This window comes from Ostrea edulis, chromosome 3, assembly GCF_947568905.1.
Source record: "Ostrea edulis chromosome 3, xbOstEdul1.1, whole genome shotgun sequence".
Taxonomy (NCBI): Eukaryota; Metazoa; Mollusca; class Bivalvia; order Ostreida; family Ostreidae; genus Ostrea; species Ostrea edulis.
Window position 1 is genome coordinate 69,977,048 of NC_079166.1, and position 27,084 is coordinate 70,004,131.

A 27,084-nucleotide genomic window follows, 5' to 3' on the forward strand; every position below is an offset into this window, starting at 1 on the left:
CAGAAAAAGAACTTTCTGATTTGCAAAACTTCTATTACCATTTCTTATAAGAGTAAAAGTAGATTGTATAGCATGTCTTCAAAAAGTGTTCAGTGAAAAGACTCAATCAGAGATTTAAAAAGTTTCACCTTAGTGTTTTCTGACTAAATTGGAGCAATTGGATTGTTCATTCCCATTGATTTACAGATTTTGAGATGAAATTGCTCTTTAAAAATCCTTACAAATATCTTCAACGCCCAAATGAAAGGTGGAGATAGCGCACAGCGATCAATCTCATAATTTCTATAAGCAATATAAATTAGAGAGTTTGGCAAACACGGATCCCTGGACACACCAGAGGTGGGATCAGGTGCCTAGGGGTGGGGGTACGCATCCCCTGTCAACCGGTCATAACAGCCGTGTGCCCTATATTTTGATCAGGTAAACGGAGTTAACCGTAGTCAAAATCAGTGTGCCAAGAACGGTTTAACAATTGCTATGAAATATGTCAGACAGCACTTAACCAAATGATAGGTTGTATTGACAAACTAGATCGTTATAATGACCATATAATTTGCAAAATGCTGACTTCAATCAAGACTGTTGAAATCCCTGTACCATCAACTTTTTTTCAGTAGCTTGCCTCGATTTAAAAACTGAATATTCGCAGAATAAGCCATTGCGTATCGAATCAGTTGAGAGATATAAACACCATAGGCATGTGATAATGGAATATCGTTACATAAATATCGGAAGTTGAACTCATCCCGTTTGTCATACAGTTGGGTTTTCAGTTTGCCATTAATGTCTGCTTTCAATGAAATATCTCGGTATGAAGCAGAAATGGACGACTATGTGGTGTATTTTATTTCGAGCTCACAGGGATATATGGAATATATATATATGAATGAAAGTTATTATTGTTAATAGACAAAACGTTGTCGATATATCTAAATGTCGAATTGAAGGGCACATCAAGATATTTTGACTTCTCACGTAGAATTTTGGAATCAATTCTGCTTCATATGAAAATAGAAACGGATCAGGTAACAAAGGAGCACAAGTCGTGCCCATGGGAATTCCAACAAATATAGCGTTTGTTAATGATAGTATATTTATTTTTAAAGTAGATTCAAATTAGTAATTCAAATTAAACGTTTATGTTTTGTCCATAACTGAATGTAGGTATGCATTATTGATACTGGAATGGAATCTAAAAAGTAACAATAATGACTTTTTAAATGTTAAAACAGGTGCACAGATGAAATCGTCAGAACATTCAATCCCACCCACATCCAAAGATTTCGTGATACTTTGTAATCGTAGAGTTGATGTATGCAAGAACATTCTGATGAATTTCAAAACATTATATTCTTTTCAAAATGAGTTCCAATGGGTGACCAAAGCCCGAGATGCCAAGAATGTTAAAAAACGTGTTTTGGTTTGCTTGAAAATCTCCCGTTTGACAGATGATATAGCAGATGCTATAAGAATGGTCGATCTTTCAGGTATGTCTTAGGTTTTGTGTTGTTCATTACTAGGCTTGTCTTTAATTGCATTTTATCAATGTCTCCATATTATTTCTTGTACGAAAGATTATAGTTAAGTTTAAAATTTGTCTTTATTTAAGATGCTGAAACATTTTTCCTTGTCATTATACATACGGTTGAACAAGGCATAGAAGTGGATACTTCTTTCTCGTCACAGGATTCTAGGATAGTAGATGTTGCCGACATTCCATATAGCGAGAGATGTGGATGTTATGACTGCCCAGAAAGCAAGCTCGCAATTTCTAAATTTCAATCATGGTTCAAGTCTTAAAAGTGAATGTTATGTACTAATAACAATACACTATCGTACACTTTGAAACAATATTGACAATTATGAAAATTAATGTAATGTCAGCATTTCTGTCAAACTAAAATATGATTCATTTTTAGAAGCTATGCGGCCATTGGAATTTTTAATATTATTTCGCTAATGAAACATTCTAAAATGTGTTTGATGTTGTTGGTTTTTTTTTTCAAACATGAAATGCACTGTACAGGGGGATAACACAAATATTATTAGCAAGTTAATGCCTGAAAGATAACACTTAATATTTTGCCTCTTTCTATCTATATCTTTCACCGTATCATAAAAGATGTGCATTTAAAACGTTTTAAGTATTTACATTTTTTAGATTGAATTCTTTTTACATTTTTAACAGTGCCCCTATATAAAACAATAAAATCATGCTGTATGTCTTTCTGCTCGGCTGCTTGAAATTATATTTATTGACAGTAAAATCTCAACTTTCCCAAATACATGTATCGCTGCATTCCGAATATATTATGTACTTCTGTCTTCTGATGAGAATATTGATTTGTTGTATGTACTTTTCATTATCAAAATTTATTTTTGATTTTTTTGGAATTACTTTTTGATGAAATTGATAGAAGAATAAATATTTGGTATTGATATTCTGTACTCAAAAGTTATAGTTTATATTCACGTAATGAACAGGGAAAAGGGCGATCACTTTTAATCCATGCCCATAGTTGATTGAGGCGGATATTTTAAATGCGATCCCGATAAGATAGTTGTCATTTTTTTTCTATTTAAACATAGCCATACAAATTGGATTCTAACTCATAAAATTATCTTGATAATAGTTTTATTGGTTAATGATAACCTTTAGTTTATGTATATACAATTTATACCCAGCTCTTGTAGAACTGCGGTGGCATAAGGGATAGCGTGCTCAGTTAGCGTGCACACAGTCCTGAATTCAAACTCGCGAATGAGCATTTATAGATAAACGCATCTAGGACTAAATGTGAAAACTTTGAAGGAGACAAAAACGCAAAGTATTAAAAAGGAAATTATAATAGTGGACATTTTAAATAACCATGCACTGTGCGTAAATAGTAGGTAAATCCAAAACTGACAGAAATCAAAACTGACAGGAATCGTAACGATACGCGTTATATCTAAATCAAAAGACATTTATCACTACTCCTGGACATTTAATGTATCAGTGTATACTTTTACATGCATAAAATAGAGTTATCTGTAATAGGCACATAGAATCAGAGAATTCCGAAGTTACCCGGACGTATACGGACAACTGTGAAACGTAACGCAACATTTGATCCGCTTGTTCATGGAAGGCGGGAGTATAACGTATTTGATATAAACAGTACCTTGTGACATCGTGGGTTTTTTTCAATCACCATAGTCATCTGAGGTCCTAACAAATAGGCAAATGTCACAGTCTGCAAATACTTTATTACAGGGATCAAGATGGCGGTTCCCAGGATGAGGCGAAGAAAATTTCCATGATAGCACATTAAATTTCCTTGCTTGATTTGACTAATCCTGTCTTATACACGTGTCACCGTTAGAGCTCGCTCTTTGGGAGGCCCTTTAGGCCGCTCGCTAAGGTTACTGTAATTAGGAAGTTTGAATTTATACTTGCAAGACAAAAATCCAAACAATTTCGATATTGAGAAAATATGAAAGGTTTTACGTTTATATTTATACAAATTCATCTGATTCAAAATATAATTATGTAATCAGACATTTTATTAAGGGCAGTATCTTTCATACGCAAGGACTATGTCATAAACCACCGTTAAATACTCGAGTATATGTATGGAAACAAAGCATTGCATTGCTTATTTTGACTTTTTTTTAATATACACTTGCTTCCAGTAGAGCTCGCTGTGTTCGATGATCGGTAACGGTAACTTAGTAGTTATGGCGCTTATTTCGCAAACTAGAGAACGATTCTTTATCACGTCTTCGACTATTCCTTTCCTGAAGCGTCCTGCACTAGAAGTCAAAGATACCGATCTTTAACTTTATAAGACTTTAAATACTGGGCCCTACTGAGTCAAACTGGACATTAGCATAACCCTGATTGTTATGATCTTGACCACCATGCATACATAGAAAGATGTTAATATACCTAAAGCTTATGACGTGTCTAGAAGATTTAAAATTATACAATGGGACTTAAAACAACATAAAAACAAAACGTATCATGTACTCCATACAGCATTTGCGTAACACTTAATTATTTGATTTAGTGCACGAATTAGAAAGATTGGGGGTAATTTTATTCGCACTTGATGCGTGAATGAAAACGTGAAGATAACAGAGATCGATCTTATAAATCCTTCAGAGAATACGAAATTAAGCGTAGGTCAAATACGGACCACTGGACATTCCAGAGGTAGGGTCAGGGTTGGATTGCTCTTCCGCAAACTTCTTAAAACAGCATTTAAAAATATGATTATCTTTGTGCAGACGTGTGGAGGTTTACTGTATTCCTAGAAATAATCTCCTGAAAAATAAATCCCCTTACCAGGTCTTTCAGCAATAACTCCGTTTATCTGATCAAGATAAAGGGCTCATGGCGGGTGTGACCGGTCGACATGGTATACTTACTCTTACTAGGCACCTGATCTCACCTCTGGTATACCCAGGTGTCCATGTTTGCCCAACCCTCTAATTTGTATTGCTTCTATGAGTTATGAGATTGATCACTATTTGTTATCGTCGCCTTTCATTAATTCGCATGATTTTGGTATGGAAAGTTTCATCTGTAGTGCTTTGGTTGAATTTCACCACCAACAAACAGATAGACGAAAAATATTTCAGATTTATGGTAAATCATGCGAGAAAATAAAATTCTATATCATATACTACTGTGGTCTTAATTGTGCATTTTAAAATTGTTCGGTGAATATTTATTTAGCAAAGGGTTAGGTAAAACACGGAACGTCCTTTTATTGATAAGAGAAAGGCGGTTCAATGTTGTTTTTACAAGTTCAACAATATTACGGATCAATGTTATGATGCAATAAAGTAGATTGTTTTGAAAATTTAGCAGATGTCAATGTATATGTATGCAATTATTTTCCACTGATTTGAATGCAAGTGAATATTCATGATCTTATTTCACTGAAGAACCAATGTGATGCCCAGAAGCTTCAGATATTTCCTGCGTATTCTTCCAACGGTCTGCAGAATGGAATGTGATTGCTGTCGGAAGTGTTGTCAAGCAATTTGCTCTTTCCTATTTGCCTGTTGTCGATGTAGATGTCATTTCGAAGGTACGTCACCTTATACATGTATATCGATTAATTATTTTAATGAATGAGGCCTAATGATATTCATAATTCTTTATTAAATTACATTGCGTCAAATATTAAATGTAGTCCATGTAAAAGATTATCATCATTATCAGAACAGCATAATTCTGGAATAATGACATATACCTTTGATCATAAAACACCTATATGCAACGCTAATCATTTCAAATACTATTCGGTCAACAAGGGATGCTTCCTCACATATGCATCTGTCCCACCTCTGGTATATCCATTTGTCTGTGTTTCCCGCCTCTCTATTTTGTATTGCTTGTAAGAGTTCGGTCACTGCTCGTTATATTCGTCTTTCTTTATGTAGTTTTATTCAATTTGTGGAATAAAAGCATGCATATTCGTGTATCTGTAGGCAATACAGAAAATGGCCATCTTCTCGCGAATTCGACCAGTGGTAAGTCAGATTCTTTTTTTTTTTTTTATCAAATGAAGAATAAGTAAACTGTAAATGCAACATTCTTGAAATTGTTTTAAGGTACGTGGTTTTTTTCATAATCTACGAAGAAGATAATACACCATTTTCGATTTTTTTAATTTGACAAAAATCAGTTGTCGTTTTTGTTAAAAGTATCAAAAAAATATCATAGTTTTACGGACTAGATAATTTTCTTCCATGATTATAGGAAATTGCTAAAACGTATACTTAAATCTTATTTTCCAAAATTACATACATAAATGTAAATCATGCGAGAAAACTTAACAATCTTGACATGAATAAGAAATTATACAATCCTGACATGAATAAGAAATTATGGCACGCAATTTGTTTACATACAATATTTCATTTTGGCATCTCGGAGTTTATAATGCATTAGATAAATGAATATTGTTGGAATGTGCAGCTATACCTGTTTTCTAAATTCATACATTATATTGTAATATCATTTCAGCAATAGCTGCCTATCAACTAGACCTGTGTCAAGGGATTTTGGACTCATTCTCGTATATGTACTTGGGTTCTGTCAGACAGAACCTACATTGGGACGCATCTAATATTGTTAGTGGCAAAACAGTTGTCATTTGTGCAAAACTTTCTAGACTTCAAGATGATATACAAGCTACTCTTGAACGTCTGGATATCATAGGTAATTGATAGGAGTTTTCTTTTTGTTTATATCATAGAGAGAAAGAGAGAGAGAGAGAGAGAGAGAGAGAGAGAGAGAGAGAGAGAGAGAGAGAGAGAGAGAGAGTATACTGTCAGGATTCTACATTTACGCATTATAAAATAAAGTTTTATCTGTTGCTGTAAACATCATGAAACCCCTATTCATATATGCTATTAATTTCTACTCATAGGGAAACCGAAGATTATGTTAGTAGTGATTCATTTATGTGAGCAAGGTGTAACTCCAGAAAATTTGCTTACTGACCTCCGAGATGATAGAGTGACGTCATTTACCAACGTCGTATACAGTGATTCGATGAATGGGTGTTATGAATGTCCTACCAACGGAAAGGCAGCCGCAGACATTAAAACATTTATCAAATGATTTCTGATATGATATATTGTTATTGAACAATGCAAGATTTAATGAACACTCTCACAAAACATTAAAGTAATCCAAACAAATTAAGTTTAGTTTAAACATTATATTTAGCAGTCAGCTAGAATGTGGTATTCTAGTCGATATGAAAATACTTCTATCTGCATGATACTGGTCTTAAACCAGCCACCGCAGAAGTCACACCCCATTGCCTGATACAAATGTGATTTGTAATGCATGTATACAACATCAAAATATTATTTGACAAAGGGCGATTTCGGTTCTTACTCGAGTTAGATGCAAGCGAACGGAAAGTTTCAGCTTTTATATGATGTGTTGTGGGATTTTAACTTTACCAAGCAACCCTGCTTTTCACGAGGGTTAGTTTCGTAGCAACATGTGTCAGTTCAGTATTCAAACGGTGGATGTGATTAGTTGGAGTATTATACATGGGAGTAAGACAGAACATTGGAACATTTACTTTACTAACTAGAGTATGAAACGAAATCGCCCATATATATGCATATTTCGAAATGACGGTTAGAAGGGATATTTTCGACGTCTACATTCAAAATAAATTAAATCTTGAAACACCAGTTTTTTTAAAGCCAAGCATTGGTCCGTCCTTGTGTTTGGGTCGTTTGCTTTGTAACCCTGAGACTCAGACGTTGTACCACGTCAAAAGTAAAGATACATAAGCTTAGGTAGTGACTTGTCACCGAGAGCCAGGTATTGAAAGTGAATTGTTTTTTTTTTTAGGATATCCTTAACAATTGATAGCATGTGCTACAATTGGGATTGGTACAATAAAGAACCTTCACTGGTACAAGTGACCATTCACAGTTCAAAGCTTGTAATGTCTTTGAAAGTTTCTCGAAATGGACGTAAAACAACATACAAACAAAAACACGCCTCCGAGGCAGGTTAGCAGTCAATCGACAATAATTCACATTGATAAACAATAACTATATATAATCTTTACAGGTTAGAACATGTGTATATATCCCCAATCATAACATATAAATATGCATACCACATGAAACATGCAGCATTGATTGAGGAACACTAAGAAGGGGTTTATCTTTGTGAAAGGTGAAGATAACGAGCAGTGATCAATCTCATAACGAGCAGTGATCAATCTCATAACTCCTATAAGGAATACAAATTAGAGAGTTGGGCAAACACGGGCCCCTGGATTTACCAGAGGAGTAAGACTCCCCTGTTGATCGGTCACATCCGCCGTGAGTCGTAGTCAGAATCAGTATGCCAAGACCGGTCTAATATCGGTATTAAACAAATCGGACAGCAGTTGACCAAATGATAGGCTGTAATGGAAAACTAGATCATTATAAAGACCACAGAATTTGTGACACGAGATTCTTGAAATCTCTGTAACATCAGCTTATTTGTCACTTGCCAGTGAAACATCAATCAGGCCGTTAAGAAGTCATGCCGTATGCACTAATATGAAAGGTAAAGATAACAAACAGTGATCACTCGCATAATTCCAATAAAGAATACAAAATAGAGAGTTAAAGTGTCCCGGAAGTCAAATATACATTTTGGTTTATCTTATGTATTTTTAAAAAATAAATACCGATCGTAAAATTCTTTCAGTAATTTTTTAATCAATATACGATATAATGGGAAAAAACAACCTTTTTCGTAAATTCACACCTTTACGAAACCGAAAACCAGATTGAAAATGTGATACCCGATCTGACATCACAATCCATCATTGGCGTGGTTTGTTTTGTTGTTGTTTTTCACAGCAAGATGAGAGTGCAAGAGAAGAAAATATTCGTAGAGAAATGGCAAGTAAGAGTAAGGGACGCATGTGTGTAGTTGCAGGATGCAACAACAGGTCCTCGGACACCGTTTCCGTCCATGTTTTCCCGACGGACAAACGACAGAGAGCAGCATGGACTCGATTTGTGAGACTGATCTGTGCAGACTGGACAAGACCGTCCCAATATACTGTTGTGCGCATTTCACTGACGGATGTTTCGAGGGTCAGTTTGCACTAATGAGGGAATTTGGAATTCCTGCGAAAAAACTCCTCTGTCTTGGTGCGATTCCATTGCTTTATCCTAAGAGGAAAGTGGACGACTTCAACCTTGCGTTCCTCTCTTTGCCCGAGCCTAAACCCAAGCGCCAGGCTGCCGCCAAGCTGGAGGAAAATAGGGTAGGTGTGTGTAACTTTATTATGAAGATTCCATCGGTAAGATAGTTGATAATTTTTATTGTAGTATGTGACGTTCATTTAGCTTTATTCCCTTTATAAGTTACAATACACGTGTCATATGATGAGTCTCTTACATACCCCCATCTGATCAGGACCCTAGATTAGATTGCTGTTTAAACATATTCTGTCATATAGATCCACTGACCTCTCTTAGTAATGTGATCAAGAACTTTACATAATTCAAATATACGTAGACTTCTATTACTCTTTTAGTGGGCAACATTATTTTTCCAACACGATTAAATGTTAACATTGCAGAGATACCAATTCTGATTAATCAAGTGAAGGCTGAGAGGTGTAGAGTGGGTGGCATGTAACCCCTGTTATAACCCCTTCATGTACATCCTTTGGATTTATACATTAATGGAAAGTAGATTATTTCCAAAAATGACATATGATGGAAACCCCTCTTCACTGATTTAATTTACACAAATATTGGGCAGATCCAGGAATTTTGGAAAGGGAGGGGAGTTCTACCGATATTGAATTTTAGTTGTTAAAGGGGATTCCACCATCTATATATATGGGTGTTTTTAGCAAACTTTTCTGATGAAAGAGGAAGGTTCCGACCTTTAGGATACCCCCCTTTTGGATCCCCTCACTGCAAATTATTTCAATATTTATTGGGGATATTTTATTTCACCAATCAGATTATAGTGTTGTCTTAATACATCTGTTTTGTCGGCAGTCGTTCAATAGTTCTGATATGTTATTGTGGTATATATATCAGATTATGCATTTTACATCGGGATCAAAGTTTGTTATATTGTACATGTTCTATAAATTGCATTAAAACAAAGCTGCCATTGATGATTGGCTTGAATAGTATATTTTGTCACGAGAAATATGTGCAAATATCATGCATTAAACTGGGAAAGAGAAGTTTGAGTGTTTGTATATTTGTTTAAATTTGTAGATATTATCAGAATTGATACTCGAGAACGTAAGTACTAGCAAGGCAGTATCAGAGGATAGGGTGGAAGTACCTAAGATTCAAAAGATGGAAATAGATAATCCAGAACCAGGTGAAACAGTCAGTATAATGAATGATGCAAATGACTGTAACACTTTTTCTATGAATTATTGTGTAGTAGCTGACACAGGCAATTACATCCTTTGGGGTCAGATTTACTATTAAAGAGTAAAGGTATAGAACTCTAAATATAGGTTTCCCAAGTAATTTACTTGGGGACATTTTATTTCACCAATTACTCACATAACCATTTATCAAGATGTGACAATACACCCACTATTATTTACTGGTGGGTTTTATTTCAACGATTCTTCCATTTATTTTGACATAGAAGGGTAATAACCCAGAACAAGCAATTATGTACAGTGTATATTGTAGTAAGCATTGTTAAAGCTACACACACAGACAACTTTGCACCCATATAGGGTATATTGGGCTGGCAGAAATAATTTGAATGTGCATTGGACTAAGAATTTTCTTAATTTATTGACCTCTAAATTAAAATCACGTCTTGTTTTATACTTTTAATGAACATTAGACTTTAGCTTAGATATTCAGATCAGCAAATGTTGTTCTATATTCCATAGCCCTTGGGAGTAGTGATACTTTTTCACTAGTACTCAGGTGATCGATAAGGCCTGTGGGCCTCTTCTTTGTTTAAAAAAACTCCTTCTCACACAGACACACACTTACATGCATATAATTTGTAGATTGACAGAAGTTAAGGTACATTGGACTCATAATTATTAGAATTTGTTTCCTTCTAAAAACAAAAACATACGCAGCAAATTCTCATTACATGCAAGTATTACTTATCTTGTTGTAGTTCATATGAAAAGTTAAGTACGAGGCCTAAGAAACAATGTCTCTAATTTTTGTTTTATCAGGCTGCAGAGACTGGGAAAATAGTGCCTTTAACAGCAACAGGGTGTCAGACAAAAAGTAATGGGAAACGGAGTGTGAAAATCCAAGTCGCTGCTAAACAGAAAGAGAAAGGTAAGGCCTTAGTGTTATGTGACTTTCGTTATAACTGTAGCACATTACATCATTTCTTACTCATCGTGATGCAAATCAAACAAACCACTTAATGTATAAATCTAGAAACCTATTTTGCTTGTATTAGCTCTCATTTAATAGATTGATTTGATGAATAAAGTGTTATTATCAAGATAACATTTTTTGACTTTTCAAACTAAGATGAGGCATCAATAAATTCAATCTCATAGTTATGAGACACATTGATCTGTTTATTTTTATATATTGGCTGGTCTAGTTTAGATTTGTAGCCATACATTGGCCTAACATATTAAAATGATATTCCTATAATAGTGACTATGGACAGTTGATTCATGTAATATTTCTTGTCCATTATTTGAAGTACTGCAGGTGGATTTTCAACCCAGGGTGAGAAGTATTGGGATCCAGTTTAATGGCAGAGATGATGTGAGGGAACATCCTGTGATCACCCCCGACCCTATCCAGATGCATGAGTCATCCAACAGCGAGGAGTCAGAGGACCAGACAGAGACGGATTCCACGTCCGTTTATGAGCCGTCCAGTGCTAGTTCAAATGACTCTCATCTAACAGATACACAATAAGTAACTAGTGCATATGGTTATATGATCTGATCATTTCTTTAATCGCCTTGATTTTTTGGTTTGAAATGAAAATAAATCATTTTATGGGCGTTTTGTTTTTTCAGTCATGAAGACTATAGTCCATTGGAGGAGAAGAAGTCTCTGCATCAAAGCTGTTGGAATTATTCAACACCTGCAAGAGATGCAACAGATTCACCACAGTTTCCATTCAACAGGGATTTGGTACGATGGTAAATATCGCTGCATAGTGGAACCATTATAACTGATCGCCATGTTCAAATCCAAAAGAGAATAAGGGAAGAACTGCCAGAGACTAAACATTACTATGATGTATGGCATGTTGCAAAAGGTATGATATATACATATCTCATCATTACAAATAAGTAAACATACATTTAGCAACTAAAGTATATTGCTAAGATTTGAAGTATTTATGTTGAGAAAATGTGTAATTATTTTATCCTTTTTTATTGGGAAAGGTTGATAATTGCTGCTCTACATTTTAAAGAGAATTCCTCAAGGCTGCATGACATAACAAAGGAAGGGGACCAACAATTTAAAATCAGTTTCCCTAAGATCAAGCATGGCGAATGCAGTGTTCGTAGAAAGCCTGTTGATCCTACAATTAGTAAGAATGTACTTTTAAAGATAATCCGTTATCATAATTCATATCAGAATTAATTGGCATGACATTTTTACCATTTTTGCATTTGTCACTTTTCTTTCAATTAAGTTTAAAACAGCAATAACAAAGTTAATGAAAATTATTATTATTTATCAAAATACAGTACATATAGTAAAGAGCAATTAGAAGAAGCGGTTCTACGTTTTAGATCGAGGTTACGTCGGAAGGAGACATCCGTGTGAATATGAACAAAACGTGACGCTAGCTTTTTGGACATTCTAGCAAAGCAGATAAAAGATATGTTGGTCATACAGATGTGCCCTTTTTTAATCTTGTTTAAAAATGTTTAATCATTGTGAAAAATCTTTATCTTCGGGTTTTGTTTACAAATGAACCAAAGTCATATATAGCAGTAGGTTGTAAAAATAAATACTTTTACAAATAAAAGATTTCTGTGGACAACCATGATATAGAATCAGACCGTTAGGTAACAATCTGTTTGGAACAGTGTATTTTTGCAAATAACTTATAGAATGAAACATTAGCATAGTACATGTAGTATTAGCTTAGTATATATAATAGTTGTAAGAGTTTAAAAAATGATAAAACTTTTTCTTTAAATGGGAACATGACAACAGAGTCCTCGTCCCGTTCCTGGGTGCAGAAACATTTTATTTAAAATATTGTTTGTGTAGCTGATGCTTTCTAGAAAATTGATAATTAGTAGTTTTCTGTTTTGCCAGTATTTACTTTAATCATAATTATGATATTTTTTACTACCGTTATCTTCATAAATGTCTTATTTTTGGGCCATTTCTGTTAGAATGTTGTGCTTGAATTTTGTTTGTATACATCATGTTTGAATCCTACATTTGTTTTTTAAAAAAAAGTTGCTTCATCAAAATCATACCATCACTCGGGTGCATTGAACCCTTGGTCCTCCTCAGAGGGAAAGGAATTCCGTCACAGCACATGAGGGTAGAGGGACTCGCACCTTGTGCCCTATGTATCCTTAGCACCATCAAGCACATTGTCCGTGTGCTGTGTATCTGTTACGCCTGCAATTCCAGGAAATGTTTGAAATTATTCACTAATGATAAACTAGCAATGGGCCCCAATGGTCGTGTGCATGTTGTATTGATTAGATCAATAAAAAATTGACTTGCTCTTCAATTGTTGCCCTCATTTCTCCATACTGGGATCAGTATTAGTATTATGCCATCTCAAGCGCATACACATCTAAATACACTGATGGAAACCCAGGGTGTTAAGTAATGCGGATTAGTTCCTTGTTGAATGGCTCCCTCTTCTCATCAACCCTTGGCAATTCGGTACAGCATGTACTTTCCTTGGCAGCTGACATATGGGGAAAACCCCACATTGACACCTAAAATGATTTGTAAACTATGTAAAGTGAAAGAATAGAAAACTCAATCATGGGGAAAAGTACAAATATAACAGTGCAATGTGAAGATAACGAACAGTGATCAATCTCATAACTCCTACAAGCAATACAAATTAGATAGTTGGGCAAACACGGACCCCTGGACACATGTAAAGGGGATGTCACATGAGAGGATAGAAAAATTAATGTTATTTTTAAGTTCATGAATTTCAGCTCGTTCTCAATGAAATAATGAGCGAAAATACACCACAGGAACAAATAATTTCGTCTGTAATAATAGTAGGTCTATGGATAATTGAGGTATATACCATACCACTCCCTAATTACTAAGGGGGGTATGGTATTGACCCCTGATATTATTACAGACACTATATACAATACCACCTCCTAATTATTAGGGGTGGTATGGTACATACCCCAAATATTATTACAGACACTAGATACTAATTATTAGGGTGGTATGGTACAGACCAGTGAGACCACTAACATTGTAATTACATATTCCTGTGAATACGACGCGGACAGGCGTAATATGATGATTAGACATTTGTAATTTATCATTAATGTAATTAAGAATGATGTACGATTAAAAATGATTGATCAATTTCGTATTTCCCTAAATTTATTTTATAAAAAATCCAGTTTAATGGCGCCTTACCATTCCGTCCTTCCGAGGCGATGTTCGAGCTGTTCACTTTCAGCATTCTCCCCATTTAACTCGTCAAAATAGTCAGAATCCGTTGCAACTGGCTTATATTGGTAAGGGACGATGTCTGTACGTCCCCGTTACGATAATCCTCAAGAGAAGACGCTTCAAATGATATATGGAGATCGATTTCGTCCACAGAAACGGAAGTATCGTTCTCATTTGCCATACTTGTCTGTTTGAGACTGATGGGTTGTGACGTCACATGTCATTATGACAAAATATAGTAAAACCGGAATCTCAGTTGATTGATTTCGGACATGTACAAAAATAGCTAACTTTGACGGTGAATATCTTGGTATTGAATGCACGCATGATCATATTTTTTCCTTATATTTTTGAATGAATTTCTGAACCAATTTCTGCACCCATGACTTCCGAGGTACTTTAAGCAAACACAGACCCTGGATATACGATATGTGGGATCCAGTATCTAAGAGGAGTAAACATCCCCTGTCGATATACAATAAGCATGAATATAACAAAATATCCACAGGCCTTAGCGGTCACTTGAGTACTAGTGAAAATTCCTGTTCTGAATATTGAAGCAAAATTCTAATGTTTAGCAACAGTATAAAACAAGAGGTGTTCTTGGAATTTCAATGCCCTCAAAATTACATACACTGAAGAAAGGTTTTACATAATATAATATGTGTATCAACATTGAAAAATACGACTAATCTGGATCCATCCTAGAGTCAAAATCAAATGAATGAAGTAGCTCATGTGCTAAACAATATGTTGCTAAGATACCTGAATGCAATTTCCTAATCCTGGTAACACTCTACCCTAACATCTGACCATCACAGAAAACCCAACAGGCAACATATCCAAGTCTGATTCTTTATCTTTAAGCATACCGAACAACTCTGAAGTTATTGTCTCTGCATTTGCAACTGACAACCGCCTAATGCCTATAAAATCTACAGATGGGTCTAACACTCTAACATAAACTGTGAGATTATGGTGAACTAGCATCTGTGGACTCATCTAACACACCGTTGAATAAGGAACTATCCCTAAACCTAGCTAACAACCTATAAATATTTATATTGGACAGCCACTGCTGAAACTCCTGAATACTACTATGATTCATTGTCACAATTTGTGATAATGGCATGGAAATAATCTCTCGCTGCAAACCGTTCTTTGAAGAAAGATCAAGAGTATGTGCAAATAAGTTTAATATCGTGCTCACTAATATAGCAAGTAACATCTACACTCATACACACGCATGCACACAACAACACGCATACACACAAAAACAAAACAAAAATATAACAAAACAAAAAAATATGAATTTACAGACGATTACACGTGTACCCGACTAAAGCTACATGTTACGTTATGTTGCCTTATGTAAGAAAACCAGCAGACTTGTCTCTCGAATTCGAAATATGTTACACAGGATGGCGAAACAAAATACGTTGACTAAAGAGTTACCACACTTTACACAACAGTCGTTGGCTGTCTTCAGACACGTGGTGACACTTTGTCCATCACTCGCTCAACGTTTCTGTAGCCGTGAACGTATTTCCTGTATTTCTATAGGTCGTTCTCCAACACTGTTCAATTATCTCAGAACGCCATGTTATACATGTTGCGAGCACCTGCTCGAGCCATACAATAAAACACACAGCTGGTCACCTATAATTACACAGTAACAGTCGAGGGTTTTACATATACATTATATACTGAAAACTTGCATATGTCGGGTATATTATGTAATACAAATAAACTGGTTACATAAATTTAAATAGAGTAACAAAATTTCCTAACGTAAACAAAAATAAACAGTTCACACTCACCGCTGTCGAAATGCTCAAAATTGTGTTCTCACTTTCCACACAGGAACATCATTTGAACACCCGTACTAAATGTACATACAACGCAGGCCCAGTAAACCACACAGGTAAAACTCTCGACCACACAGGTCTATCATTTTCTCACATTGGACGGACACACCTTCCCACTTCCACGGCCTGGTCAGAACTAACACGTAAGCATTTACAAACCGGTCTGACAGCCGTAACCAACTATCCGTAACGATCATATGATGAGAACAAACTGTGGAACGCCATAACAAGCATAATAAAACAAACTCAAATTGTGACATTCATGTAAAACGTATGGTCGTCATCACGGACATCTTTAAGTTAACCTTAGATTACCAATTAAAACGTCGGGTTCCATTTTCTGAAGAGAGAATGACCATTGATTATTTATATTTTGAAAGAAAACAATATTGATATGCTGGACCTAATTATTACATGTACTTGTCATATGCATAAAGTGTTTAGTCGGGGAACCATGGAATTAGGAAGGTCATTAGATGCAGCAAAATAGGTGTTCCGTGGGGCAGGGATAATTGCCTATTTCCTCTTGGAGAGGATAATTTGTCTAACAGTGTCCGTATTTTCAGCCCATTTTGATTTTGGTAGGACTGTAGAGTGACTCTTTCCACTTAAATCATTCTGTATGAAAGATCGTTTGTGCGAAGTAAAAATAAATCTTCTTTAATATGTAAATTATTTTAGCATTGAAAGATAATAAGTATTTCTACCCTTCCCATGTCTACGTTATCTCATTTCATAATGCAAGTCTTCTCAGTGAAAACATTTCTTACATTTACTGAAATACGGATGTATATTTAATTGCTGTTATAAAATTTAGAAATTCATTTCAAAATTAAGGAGTATCTCCCTCACGCATATATCTTATCCTTAGACGAATTTGACTCCACTTATTTGGCACACTATTTTCTCCTAGAATAGTTCTAAAACTTTATTGTTATTTCAGATTTCAAACATCTCGATTGAGCATCACTGAAGAGACATTGATTGTCAAAATGCGAATCTGGTGCATCAAAATTGGTACCGTATAAGTTTTACATATAGTACAAAACACCATGTCTAGTTGGAATCGTATTATTGAATTGTCAATTGATGTTGAAGTAATGTCTGAATTAGATGTTAGAGCAGTTGGGGTTGAATGAACACCTGAATTGGAAGGAAAACCAAACATAGTTATGTTTTAGATAATAGATTGCTAAGAGTCGAAATGCGCATTTGGTGCATTAAAATTGATTCTGTATAAGTTTTACATTATGACCCCTGGGTCGAGGCCTCTGCTGGTGGACTGTTAGTCTCCGGGGGTCTCTACAGCCCAGTAGCTAAGAACTTCTTTACTAGCTTGAAAATACGGATGTATATTTCATTGCTGTTATAAAATTTAGAAATTCATTTCAAAATTAAGGATTATCTCCCTCATGCATAGCTCTTATCCTTAGACGAATTTGACTCCACTTTTCTGGCACGCTGTTTTTGGCTATATTTAGCTCTAAAACTTCATTGTTATTTCGGATTTCAAACATTTTGGTTGAGCATCACTGAAGAGACATTATTTGTCGAAATGCGCATCTGGTGCATTAAAATTAGTACCGTATAAGTTTTACATTGTTAAGAGTCACAAACTACAGGTTTATGTTTCCCATTTTGACAGGCAAGATTACATAATAAAAAGTAGGGGTAGGCTGGAGAATGTATCAGAATTAGGTAAGTATTTCATACTCATATATTTATTTTACAAACCGCATTTTCCTCTATGAACCAACCAATTTCAGCACTGAAATTGGTTGGTTCATGGAGGAAAATGTGATTTGCAATATAAATATATACCGATGTTTCATTGTTTATAGAACACTAGCTATCTTATAAGAAATAAAGACAAACACATCACAATTAAGATAGTTTTCTTAACGAGCTTGGACACAAAATTTTACTTGCTGTGTATGCATTGATATGACGAATCTAATCAGCCAGGCATAAGATTACCACCTGCCACTATTTAGGAGACGATAACGTTGTAATGAGGGATATTTTAATTGTCAAACAATTGGTCTTAGCACCCAATACACATTTATCGTGTTTTTGCGAGCTCAAATTACCTGACGCTATTGTCTAATCTGATCTACCTGGGATCTTTGTGTACTGAAGCGACGGGAAATACCTGATTCAAAGAGTGCTGACTGAAATAACAAAGTTTTACTGATCAAGAAACGTGTGAAAAATTAAAACACAAGGCATATTTTTATCTGTGATTTTTAATATTAACATAAATAAATCGGCCGCTGATGAATATATTCAGTGCTCGAGCTATGATTCGACAGTTTCGTCAATGACGATTTCTGTTCAAAAGTGGTGAAAAAGTCTTGCAATAAATCACATGTAAAAATATGTTTTGTGTTTTAATTTTTCACACGTTTGTTTGTAGTTCAGTGAAACTCTGTTATTTTAGTCAGCACTCGTTTGATCGGGCATTTCCCGTCGCTTCAGTGCACAAAGATCCCAGGTAGATCAGATTAAACAATAGCATCAGGTAATTTGAACTCACAAAATATCGATAAATGTGTAATGGGTGCTAAGACCAATTGTTTGACAATCTCTCATTACAGCATTATCGTCTCCTTATTAGTATCGGGTGGTAATCTCATGCATGTCTAAGTAGATTTGCGGGATTATCGTATATACATCATGTAAAGTGTTGTCTCCAAGTTCGTTAAAGACCCATCTCATGACCGTACGGTTGGTGAAAATGTAGGCGGAGCCTAATCTAAACAGATGTTATTTACCTAGAGTGGCCAGGGTCTACCAAGGTGTTAATTGGTTTATCTCATGACACTCAAAGAAATACACAGAGACAGAACATGGTAGAAACCTACCTGTTCCAGCTTTTTTTAAAATATAGTTTTGATATACACAGGACTTGTCTCGGGGACCTCTGCAGAGTTTCCATGGTCATAGTGTATACATAATCGTTATATTCCTAAGGGTAGCTGACACACAGTCTCCACTCACCCGCCCTCTCTTTCTCTCTTTTACTCTCAGTCATTGACTCAATGAATAATGTTTGTTATAATTATAGAGGTATCATAAATTGATGACAGATTTACAGAATTTACAGAAGTTACAAATTTTAGAAATTATTGTGCAAATCATTGTTTGATTTCTGATTGCTAGTTGTATAAATTGCTTTGGTAGAAGAATCCCGTATCAATAATCTAAATAAAGATTCCTTAAGATATTCTAATATAAATGTTGATTACTGTAATCCTTATTCATTATCATGAGTGGTTATGCTAGAAAGTGAGCATGAGGAAGTCAGAATTCGTTTTTCTTTTGTGGGTTGGGTTTTGTTTCTCTTTTTTTTTTTTTTTTTTTTTTTTTTTTTTGGTTTTTACGGTAGAATAATTCCTTGCTAATTAAATGCACAAACATTCTGCATCAATGAGGTTTAAAGATATATGAATATAAGTATTGATCTCTGTTGTCAGTACGTTTCAGTTACAAGTGTATATTCATTAATAAATAAAACAATCATGAATTTATTATTTTATACGAAGTTTTTACAAGTATTCCCGGAATGACAGTGTATAAAGTATAGTTTATATTGTTTTGTTTAAAATCCGCGACTTGCAAATCAGAGTTGCAGCCATACGTAGATTAACCAGTACAGCAAATACTACCGCCATCATCACACGACGTAGATCAGAGGTATGTATCGATATTGCATTTCTGATTCTATCTATAAAATATATGATACATTAATATAATTATATCTTAAGCATGTTTGGTTTTTGCAATCCATTGAAACTTAAAATCAAATAATATTTCTGTTTGCTTCACTTCCATACCATCAAATTGCTTCAGATTCTTCAATGTAAATTGCCTTCTGAGTATGGGCGGATTTAGGATTCCAATTTGGAGGGGCGTGGGATAAAATATGAGAGACAAATCTGTTGGTCGATTTAAGGTCCCAAGTTTGCCCCGATGGGGGTCGGGGGGGGGAGGTGGCGAAGCCCCCTAAACAACCCATGTATCTGGTGTGAATGCTGCAAACTAATTTGGCAATGCATGTTTCCGCTTTTCAACTGAATCCAATCATTGCTACTGGTTCCCTTTGTCTAGCATCTTTTTTATAGACAGACTGAAGTGACGTCCGTAATTTTATATGTTTCCTCTGCACTACTTCGGTATACATGTTGCAGCACTTGTAAATTTAATGTCTTTTAGGGTGTACCTGTTGATTTCAAAATGATCTATTCTAAGTTATACTGCAGTGTTAACCAAACACATTTGACCCTAAAATATGGATATTTCATCAATTTATATCTTTAACTTACATGCATATTAGCACATGTACTAATGCTACACCAATTAGTATTCACATCAAATTGTTTCTTGATTTTATTTATTTGGAACTGATTTAAAACATATAAAATATCAGCGGCCGATTTGATGCTTTGCATCACAATTATCGTGTTGAAGAAATAGTATCGGTACCGGACAACTTGTCAAACGACGACAAACGAGCAGCCCCGCTGCTCCATTGAAATATGGAAGCTACATGAAAGCGTTTAGGCAATGATCCTGTACAATATTTTTAGAAGGGTGTCATAGAAGTTCTCGTTCGTTGTCGGTTTATCGCACACCGACATTTACAAAATTTCCTCTATGGTTGTAACTTCCCTCATGCATGATGAAGAGATCAATCTTGCCCGTAAGAATGAAATTATAAAACAAACACGAAATATGTATACTATAGTAGCTTCACTTTTTTTCAAAAGGTAGAAAATGGAAACCATTTCAACTTCAGTAACGGCTTGGCACAATCAGCTGTTTCTTATTGAAACATTGAATAGTGTATCAAATAGGTTAATACAAATGTAAACATAATTTCCATTCCTGTTTTGTTTGTTGAACTAGTTTCTTTGTGTGTCAATAAATTGTCGTATCTGTGATATATCCGTTTCTTGACTCATCTATGATTTTTCGTATCGATGAGTTATAGCATCTATGATTTTTTATAAGTTGCCATATACCCAAATATTTTGAATTTACGCTTTTGTCAGTACTAATACTTCCCGGAATGGCAGTGTACACAATATATAAACAAAGTAAAGGTTTACAGATATCGATTGATAAATGAATCGATAAAAACAAAAGTTATTTTGGTTTGAATATGTCGTCTAATAATATGATATCTCGCTTTGTGGAAGGGATAATGCAAAAGGTTCTTTAAATTACGAGTTTGTTCGAAGGTTTTATATATCATACCATAAATCTTTTTTTTTTTTTTTTTTTTTTTTTTTTTTGTGGTCATCAAAAGGATATCGTACTAAATCCACTACGAGTTTAGCAACTTGAAGTACAGATTTAATGAAGCCAATGACAGTGGCCCATAGGCCATTGCCAAGGTGCTGTTGCCTTGATATGCTGTCGCAATCCACAGGAAACCCAGAGCAAGAATGTCCAGATGAAATAATAATGTCGAAAATAGTTGGTGCAATAATGTTAGTATTTATTGTAGATGTGGTTTGTGAAGATGTAAGGTTAAAGGTGTGGCTTCTGTTGCATGAAGAGTTTATATAAAGTTTGCTCTGTTCTGTTTGTATAGTCGACAATGTCTTAAGTGATAAGGGATAGTTTCTGGAACCTGGTAATATATGCAATTGTTGATTGTTTGCCTGTTTTAAAGACATAAATTATCCATAGACAATATATTTGTTCCACTCAACTTCAAGCGTATTTTTTTGTGTATAGTAGTGAATGTTGAAGTGATATTTGAGTGCTTCTGTACATGGTCTAGATTTGATTGTGGATATGAGTTTAGTGTTGGGATTAAAATGCTGCTTGTGCAGTTGTCTATGTTGATTTTAGCCTGTTTACAAAGGCTTTGTACAAGTGTGATGAAAGTGATATAGGTCGGTAGGAGTTAGGAACATGACGGTCCTTGTTTGGTCTAGGCATTTGTATGAAATTGGCATTGCTCCACAATGTTGGGAATTGGGTTTATAACAAATAGTTGGTTGTAGAAACTGTGTATGATAGGTGAATATAACAAACAGTGATTAATCTCGCAACACCTAAAAGCAATATAAAATAGAATTGGAGAAGTACGGATAATATTTGTAAAATAATTTGTAAAAGTTGGAGGGATATATATCCTTCCATTTACAGTTTCTTTATGGGTCTGCATGGTGCGAACCTTCTTGATGGCCTAAAATACTGTCATATTTTAAATAAAATCAGAGTAGAATCGGGTTAGCATTGTTATACTGATACGCACTGGATTTCAAGGACAATTCTTAATCTAATTTGCTATGTGCTTATCAATATCGGCTGACTTCATTGTTTATAGAATATTCGCTTCAAAAACTGAAGACAAACACATCAAAATTACATTATTTTTATCAACGAGCTTAGACACAACACTATTAGCAACTCTTGAATACATTTGCAATCCGGCAATTTTAATCAGATTATCACCTGACACTAATGTGGAGACGATAATGCGGTAATAAATAAGGCTTTAATAATGTGTCAAACAATTTGTCCCAGTACCCACCTAATATACACTTTCCACAATTATCAATCTACAGCAAGCCCAAACTACCCGGTGCTATCATCTAATCTGATCTACCTGAGATTAGCGTGCATTGAAGTGACTCTAAATGTTCGGACGCATAACTGTCTGAATAACAAACCTGTGAAAAATTAAAACGCAAGACATATTGTTACATGCAATTTATTGCTAAAAATATTGTCTCGCCTCTTTTGAAAAATAAATCGCAAATGGCGAAAATTTCGAATCTAGTGTTGATGCTGATAATATAATATGTTTGAATTCACATTACTAATGTTTGTTTTGTACATGTATCGGTGATTATTGATTTGAATCTGTTAATTCATTTCACCTGTATACATTGGTATTTGCTGCTCATTGTGGGTAGAAATAGTTTACCCTGAAGTGATTCCAAACAATCAGATTGATGAGTCAAACAAACGCTTTGAGAGAAGGCATGATACCTCCATAAACGTATTAATAGCTTGAATTCCTCTATCAAAAAGAGAGAGCAAATCAAGAAAGCAATTGTGGAAGATTAAACCTTAATGATAATGGATTGAAGGACATGAAATTCCCTGTCATTGAACACGATGTCATGTGGTTTGATGCAAAAACTCTGGGCTAATAAAAGATTTAGATACATAGGCATGATCGTTTGAAGTAGCTGCATTACATATTAGTAAGCATTCTAACCTGAAAATCTCAATGTATTGTTTATGTACACGTAATTGTCCAAATTTTTCAAGTTACGGTCGGAATGGACAAACCAAAGCATATTATACCAGAAATATACCTTAATATGACATGATCCCACCTTTAGCCCTGTCCGTGTTTATCCGATTTATCGCTTTATCTTACATCAACCCTGTGTTGATATATTCCGCGTTATACATGCACTTCTAATAATAACATTGGTTAGTATTATTATCTTAAAAGGGAGACATTTTACAATACAGCCTTATGTAGGACTGTATTTCTTTGTCTTTTAATATTCATGAATAAATTTGATCCTTTATAAGGTAATGGATATCAGATTTACCATGATATTGTTATGTGTATATCCTATTGATCGTGTATTTTATACTGCTCGATATGCAATCCAAACACAAATTATGTGATTTTTTAGTCGTAGTTCGTTTAGCACAGAAACAGTGATATAGTGCTTTTTATTGCGCATGTAATACAATTCTTTGTTTTGAAGAGATACCGGGTATTCACAAAAATTTGAAAGCGTTCATTATTTTCTTATTCTCATTTAATTCTCATTTAATGTCTTGGTTAGTAATAGGATTTAGTTGTATGGAGGCACATTTAAATCTTCAAATTAATAGCAGGTTAGTTTGATTAAATATTTGATAAATCCAGTAAAGTCACCATTTGATATTATACTCGCATATCAGTTTTCTGTAACATATGCGCACAAACATCAATTGAAGTGAAAAGATAAAACATTAGGAGATCATAATTCAAATATTACAAATCATTTTTGCTACATTTACAGTGTGTGTAATTGAAAAAGGAAATTATAGATGACAATCCCCAAAAGTAGAGTCATTCATCCACTTGTCAGGTGATTACATCAGTCGTAGAAACCCGATGGAGCGTTTCTATCACTTGCATTGTAAACAAAATCATTAGCATAGTCCATAATGGTTTTTAAATTAGTCAGTGCCAGTACATCTTTGTTTGTGTTTGGTACACGCTCGTTGTGGTAGTTGGACATAGGTAAGATGTTCATTTCTAGTATATTCGTAAAGTTGGCCACGGTGTCTAATTTCTTTTTAATTTCAACACTTTGAAATAATTCTGATATATCATCACCCAGAGAAGCTCGAAGTCGGTCCACTTTGTTCATCAGAACAACTTGTGGAACATCTGTAGAAATAAACATCCAAAAATACATTGCATTTATTTTTGTTTACGTCAGTTTCAAAAGCATTTGATTTTGGTAGTCTAAAACTTTCTTGAACTAAAGTTATACGTTCCACATATCAAAAAGAAAACAAATTCCTTCAGATGAAAACTTCAAATTGGAGGTCAAAGTAGATATTACAACAACAAATAGGACACATATCCTAAGTTACTTTGCATTGGTATGAAACATAGAAGAGTTAGTCAACATTTTAGAATCCTCCAAGTTACTAGAGATATTTTCCATGGAATCAAAGACATCTCCAAATTGATTATAAGAACATTTTATTTATTTGGATATATCTCCATTTCATTCTTATTAAATATGACAGTATTTCTAATTCATTTCCAGATAGTTCAGAATCAATGATTGCTTTGATAAAGTAGAGATAACATCAGTTTACTGAATACGTAAACTGTGATCTTAAATGAAATTAACATGCATTTAATTCTAAATTGTGGATATCTCTTTGAATATTAGAGAGATTTTTAAATCGTTAAGGATATATACCACTGTATACTGTCATTTTACATCGGACTTGCGATTGATGGTCCCCGATTAAAGAAAACCATGAAGTAATTTATCTAATTCAGTAGGGATCATTCTAGTTCATTTGAACGTATTCATCTAGACAAATACATAGTATGAACTCAGTTTTATGGTTGCAAAATGCAACTAAATGATGGATATAAGTAATAGAGATATAGAAATATACTCCACTTGAAATGTTTATTTCCCGTTTGTTAAATTGTTAAACACTTGTCTGTAAATATTTAATTGGATATATCACCAGTTAATGAGGGCGTAATAATCATACGAAGATGTCTTAATAAGAAATTGATAGGAGGTTCCAGACTAGATTTTTGACAATTTTACCTAAAACTGCTGATGTCTCCATATGAGTCAAAAATTCTTGAGCGGGATATTAAACAATATACAACCAACCTAGAGCCGATTTCATATGGATATGCGTGTAATAATTTTGTATGGGCATAAAACAATCAAACAAAATCATGATCTAATTAATCAAGGTTTATTGCTTACGCCGTTCTCCAAGTTTGGATTTGATGTCTATGAATATCTTTTCCGCAGCTTCACCTGCTAGCGCTAATCCTGGATTCTCTGCGTTCACTACATACACAACACAGTGTATCATATCTTTCAGTTCTGGCTTTTCCCGGTAGTAAGGATCACTGTGGCTTATTGGGCTCGCTGGATTGAACTATGTATACCAAATGACATTAAATTTTTTAGTACATCATTTATTTAATCACGAATTGCATCATAATTGAAGTGCTTTTTGTGACTTAAGTTGTAACCACCGTTCCTTTTCAGAACAAGATTCGTTTGAGAATTAAGGTTGATGATCATTTGTACCGTGTTGAATGCGTGCTCTTGTTGCTATACTTGTTTTTCTCACCATCATCAGCTGGACCACATGGCATTTTCTCTCAGACTGTATTTTTGGCATGATTCACAAACTCACAAGCAACCGGAAACAAAACATGGGACAAACGTAAAAGGATTACCTCTACAAACATGTAAATGACATAGCAATAACTGCAAGCAAATTTACTGTATATCCGTGTTTGATATGGCCGTCGACAATAAGCTGAACGTCTTCAGTTTTGACGCCCTGTATATCATGAAGTCATCGGCAATCAAATATGCGTAGTTTTAAAGCTTCATCTTTCTTGGTGTAGAGAGGATGTGTCTCAAACTTTGAAATTCAAGTAAATGAAACGAGATTAGTACTGGGTAAACGAAACCCAATACGGGTTCAACATGACAAAACTACAAGTTTTCAGTTGTTAAAAAAAGTAAGAGATCAATTGCATTCACCTTTGTAGTAACACTCTTCCCACTGGATTTGAGTACAGTTAAAGGAGCTAATATTCGTCTTTCATCTTTCAATGCTGTAGCACTTGTATTAAAAAACGATGTTTTACCAGATGCTGCTTGTCCTATCAACAAACAGTTTAGGTATGGCATCCCACCTTTCACTTTAAAGTTATTAATGTCCTCTAAAAGCTGGGTTTTGTTCTCCGGGGTCCATTTAATGTGTGATCTCCAAGGTTTGCTCAACAGTTCAGGAGGGTCTAGGAGTAGAATGAATTATCTTTTTAATCGATGACAATTCTTAAAACAAGAGTCACAATGATACTAGACTTACCTTTCATAACTTGAATCTTTTCAAAAATTGTATAACAAGAAAGCATTGACTAAGTCCTACCTCCCGATTATATACCAGCGGAAAAAAGAAACTGCATTATAAAATTTAGTATCATTTTTCAATATTTATTGTTTATATTCATAAAATATAAACAATATATAAAGGTGACGTTTTTTTAACAATATCGGATAGTACCCAACTCAGATGCACGGACTTTTCCATGGTTAGTAAACACGTGTTGTTTATTGAACTGTTCGAATGCACGGGTTTTACTGGTCAATACTGTTTGGAGTAAGAAGTGTAAAAGGTTTGTTTGGACACTATTCGTTAAGGAAAGCACTTTAGTTTTGACAACATTTACCCTTCTGTCATGCCACGACTCAGCGAAAACCAACACTATTGGGATGCTTCAAGCTGGAATGAC

General features: G+C 34.7%; 2 protein-coding genes and 2 long non-coding RNA genes across 10 annotated transcripts in view; 2 read left to right on the forward strand and 2 right to left on the reverse strand.

Annotated features, from left to right (window-relative positions):
• LOC125673288 (uncharacterized) overlaps positions 1-6,706 on the forward strand; it is a 57,562-nt gene extending 50,856 nt beyond the window's left edge. For 4 of the 7 annotated variants that reach the window (XM_048909814.2, XM_056158724.1, XM_056158725.1 and 1 more), the window contains 5 exons: positions 1,233-1,487; positions 1,610-5,081; positions 5,485-5,526; positions 6,023-6,217; positions 6,429-6,706. In XM_048909814.2, coding sequence (XP_048765771.2) covers positions 1,233-1,487; positions 1,610-1,800 — 446 coding nt within the window. In that variant the 3' untranslated portion in view covers positions 1,801-5,081; positions 5,485-5,526; positions 6,023-6,217; positions 6,429-6,706. Of the gene's footprint in view, positions 1-1,232; positions 1,488-1,609; positions 5,082-5,484; positions 5,527-6,022; positions 6,218-6,428 lie in introns of those variants that run through there. The other 3 variants (XM_048909817.2, XM_048909818.2, XM_056158726.1) reach the window with 3 other exon arrangements.
• A 3,307-nt stretch (positions 6,707-10,013) lies between these two features.
• LOC130052787 (uncharacterized) lies at positions 10,014-13,176 on the forward strand. The gene is made up of 3 exons (XR_008801179.1): positions 10,014-10,830; positions 11,213-11,433; positions 11,538-13,176. It is a non-coding gene; the product is annotated as an uncharacterized LOC130052787 (long non-coding RNA).
• Positions 13,177-15,336: 2,160 nt separating this feature from the next.
• On the reverse strand, positions 15,337-16,181 carry LOC130052789 (uncharacterized). Its single transcript, XR_008801181.1, has 2 exons — positions 15,978-16,181; positions 15,337-15,816 (listed from the first exon to the last, which is right to left on the reverse strand). It is a non-coding gene; the product is annotated as an uncharacterized LOC130052789 (long non-coding RNA).
• A 6,606-nt stretch (positions 16,182-22,787) lies between these two features.
• On the reverse strand, positions 22,788-25,958 carry LOC130053632 (interferon-induced protein 44-like). The gene is made up of 3 exons (XM_056160998.1): positions 25,908-25,958; positions 25,532-25,709; positions 22,788-24,450 (listed from the first exon to the last, which is right to left on the reverse strand). The coding sequence occupies exons 1-3, from the start codon at positions 25,956-25,958 to the stop codon at positions 24,155-24,157; spliced, it is 525 nt and encodes a 174-aa protein (XP_056016973.1). The 3' UTR covers positions 22,788-24,154.
• Positions 25,959-27,084: the final 1,126 nt, after the last annotated feature.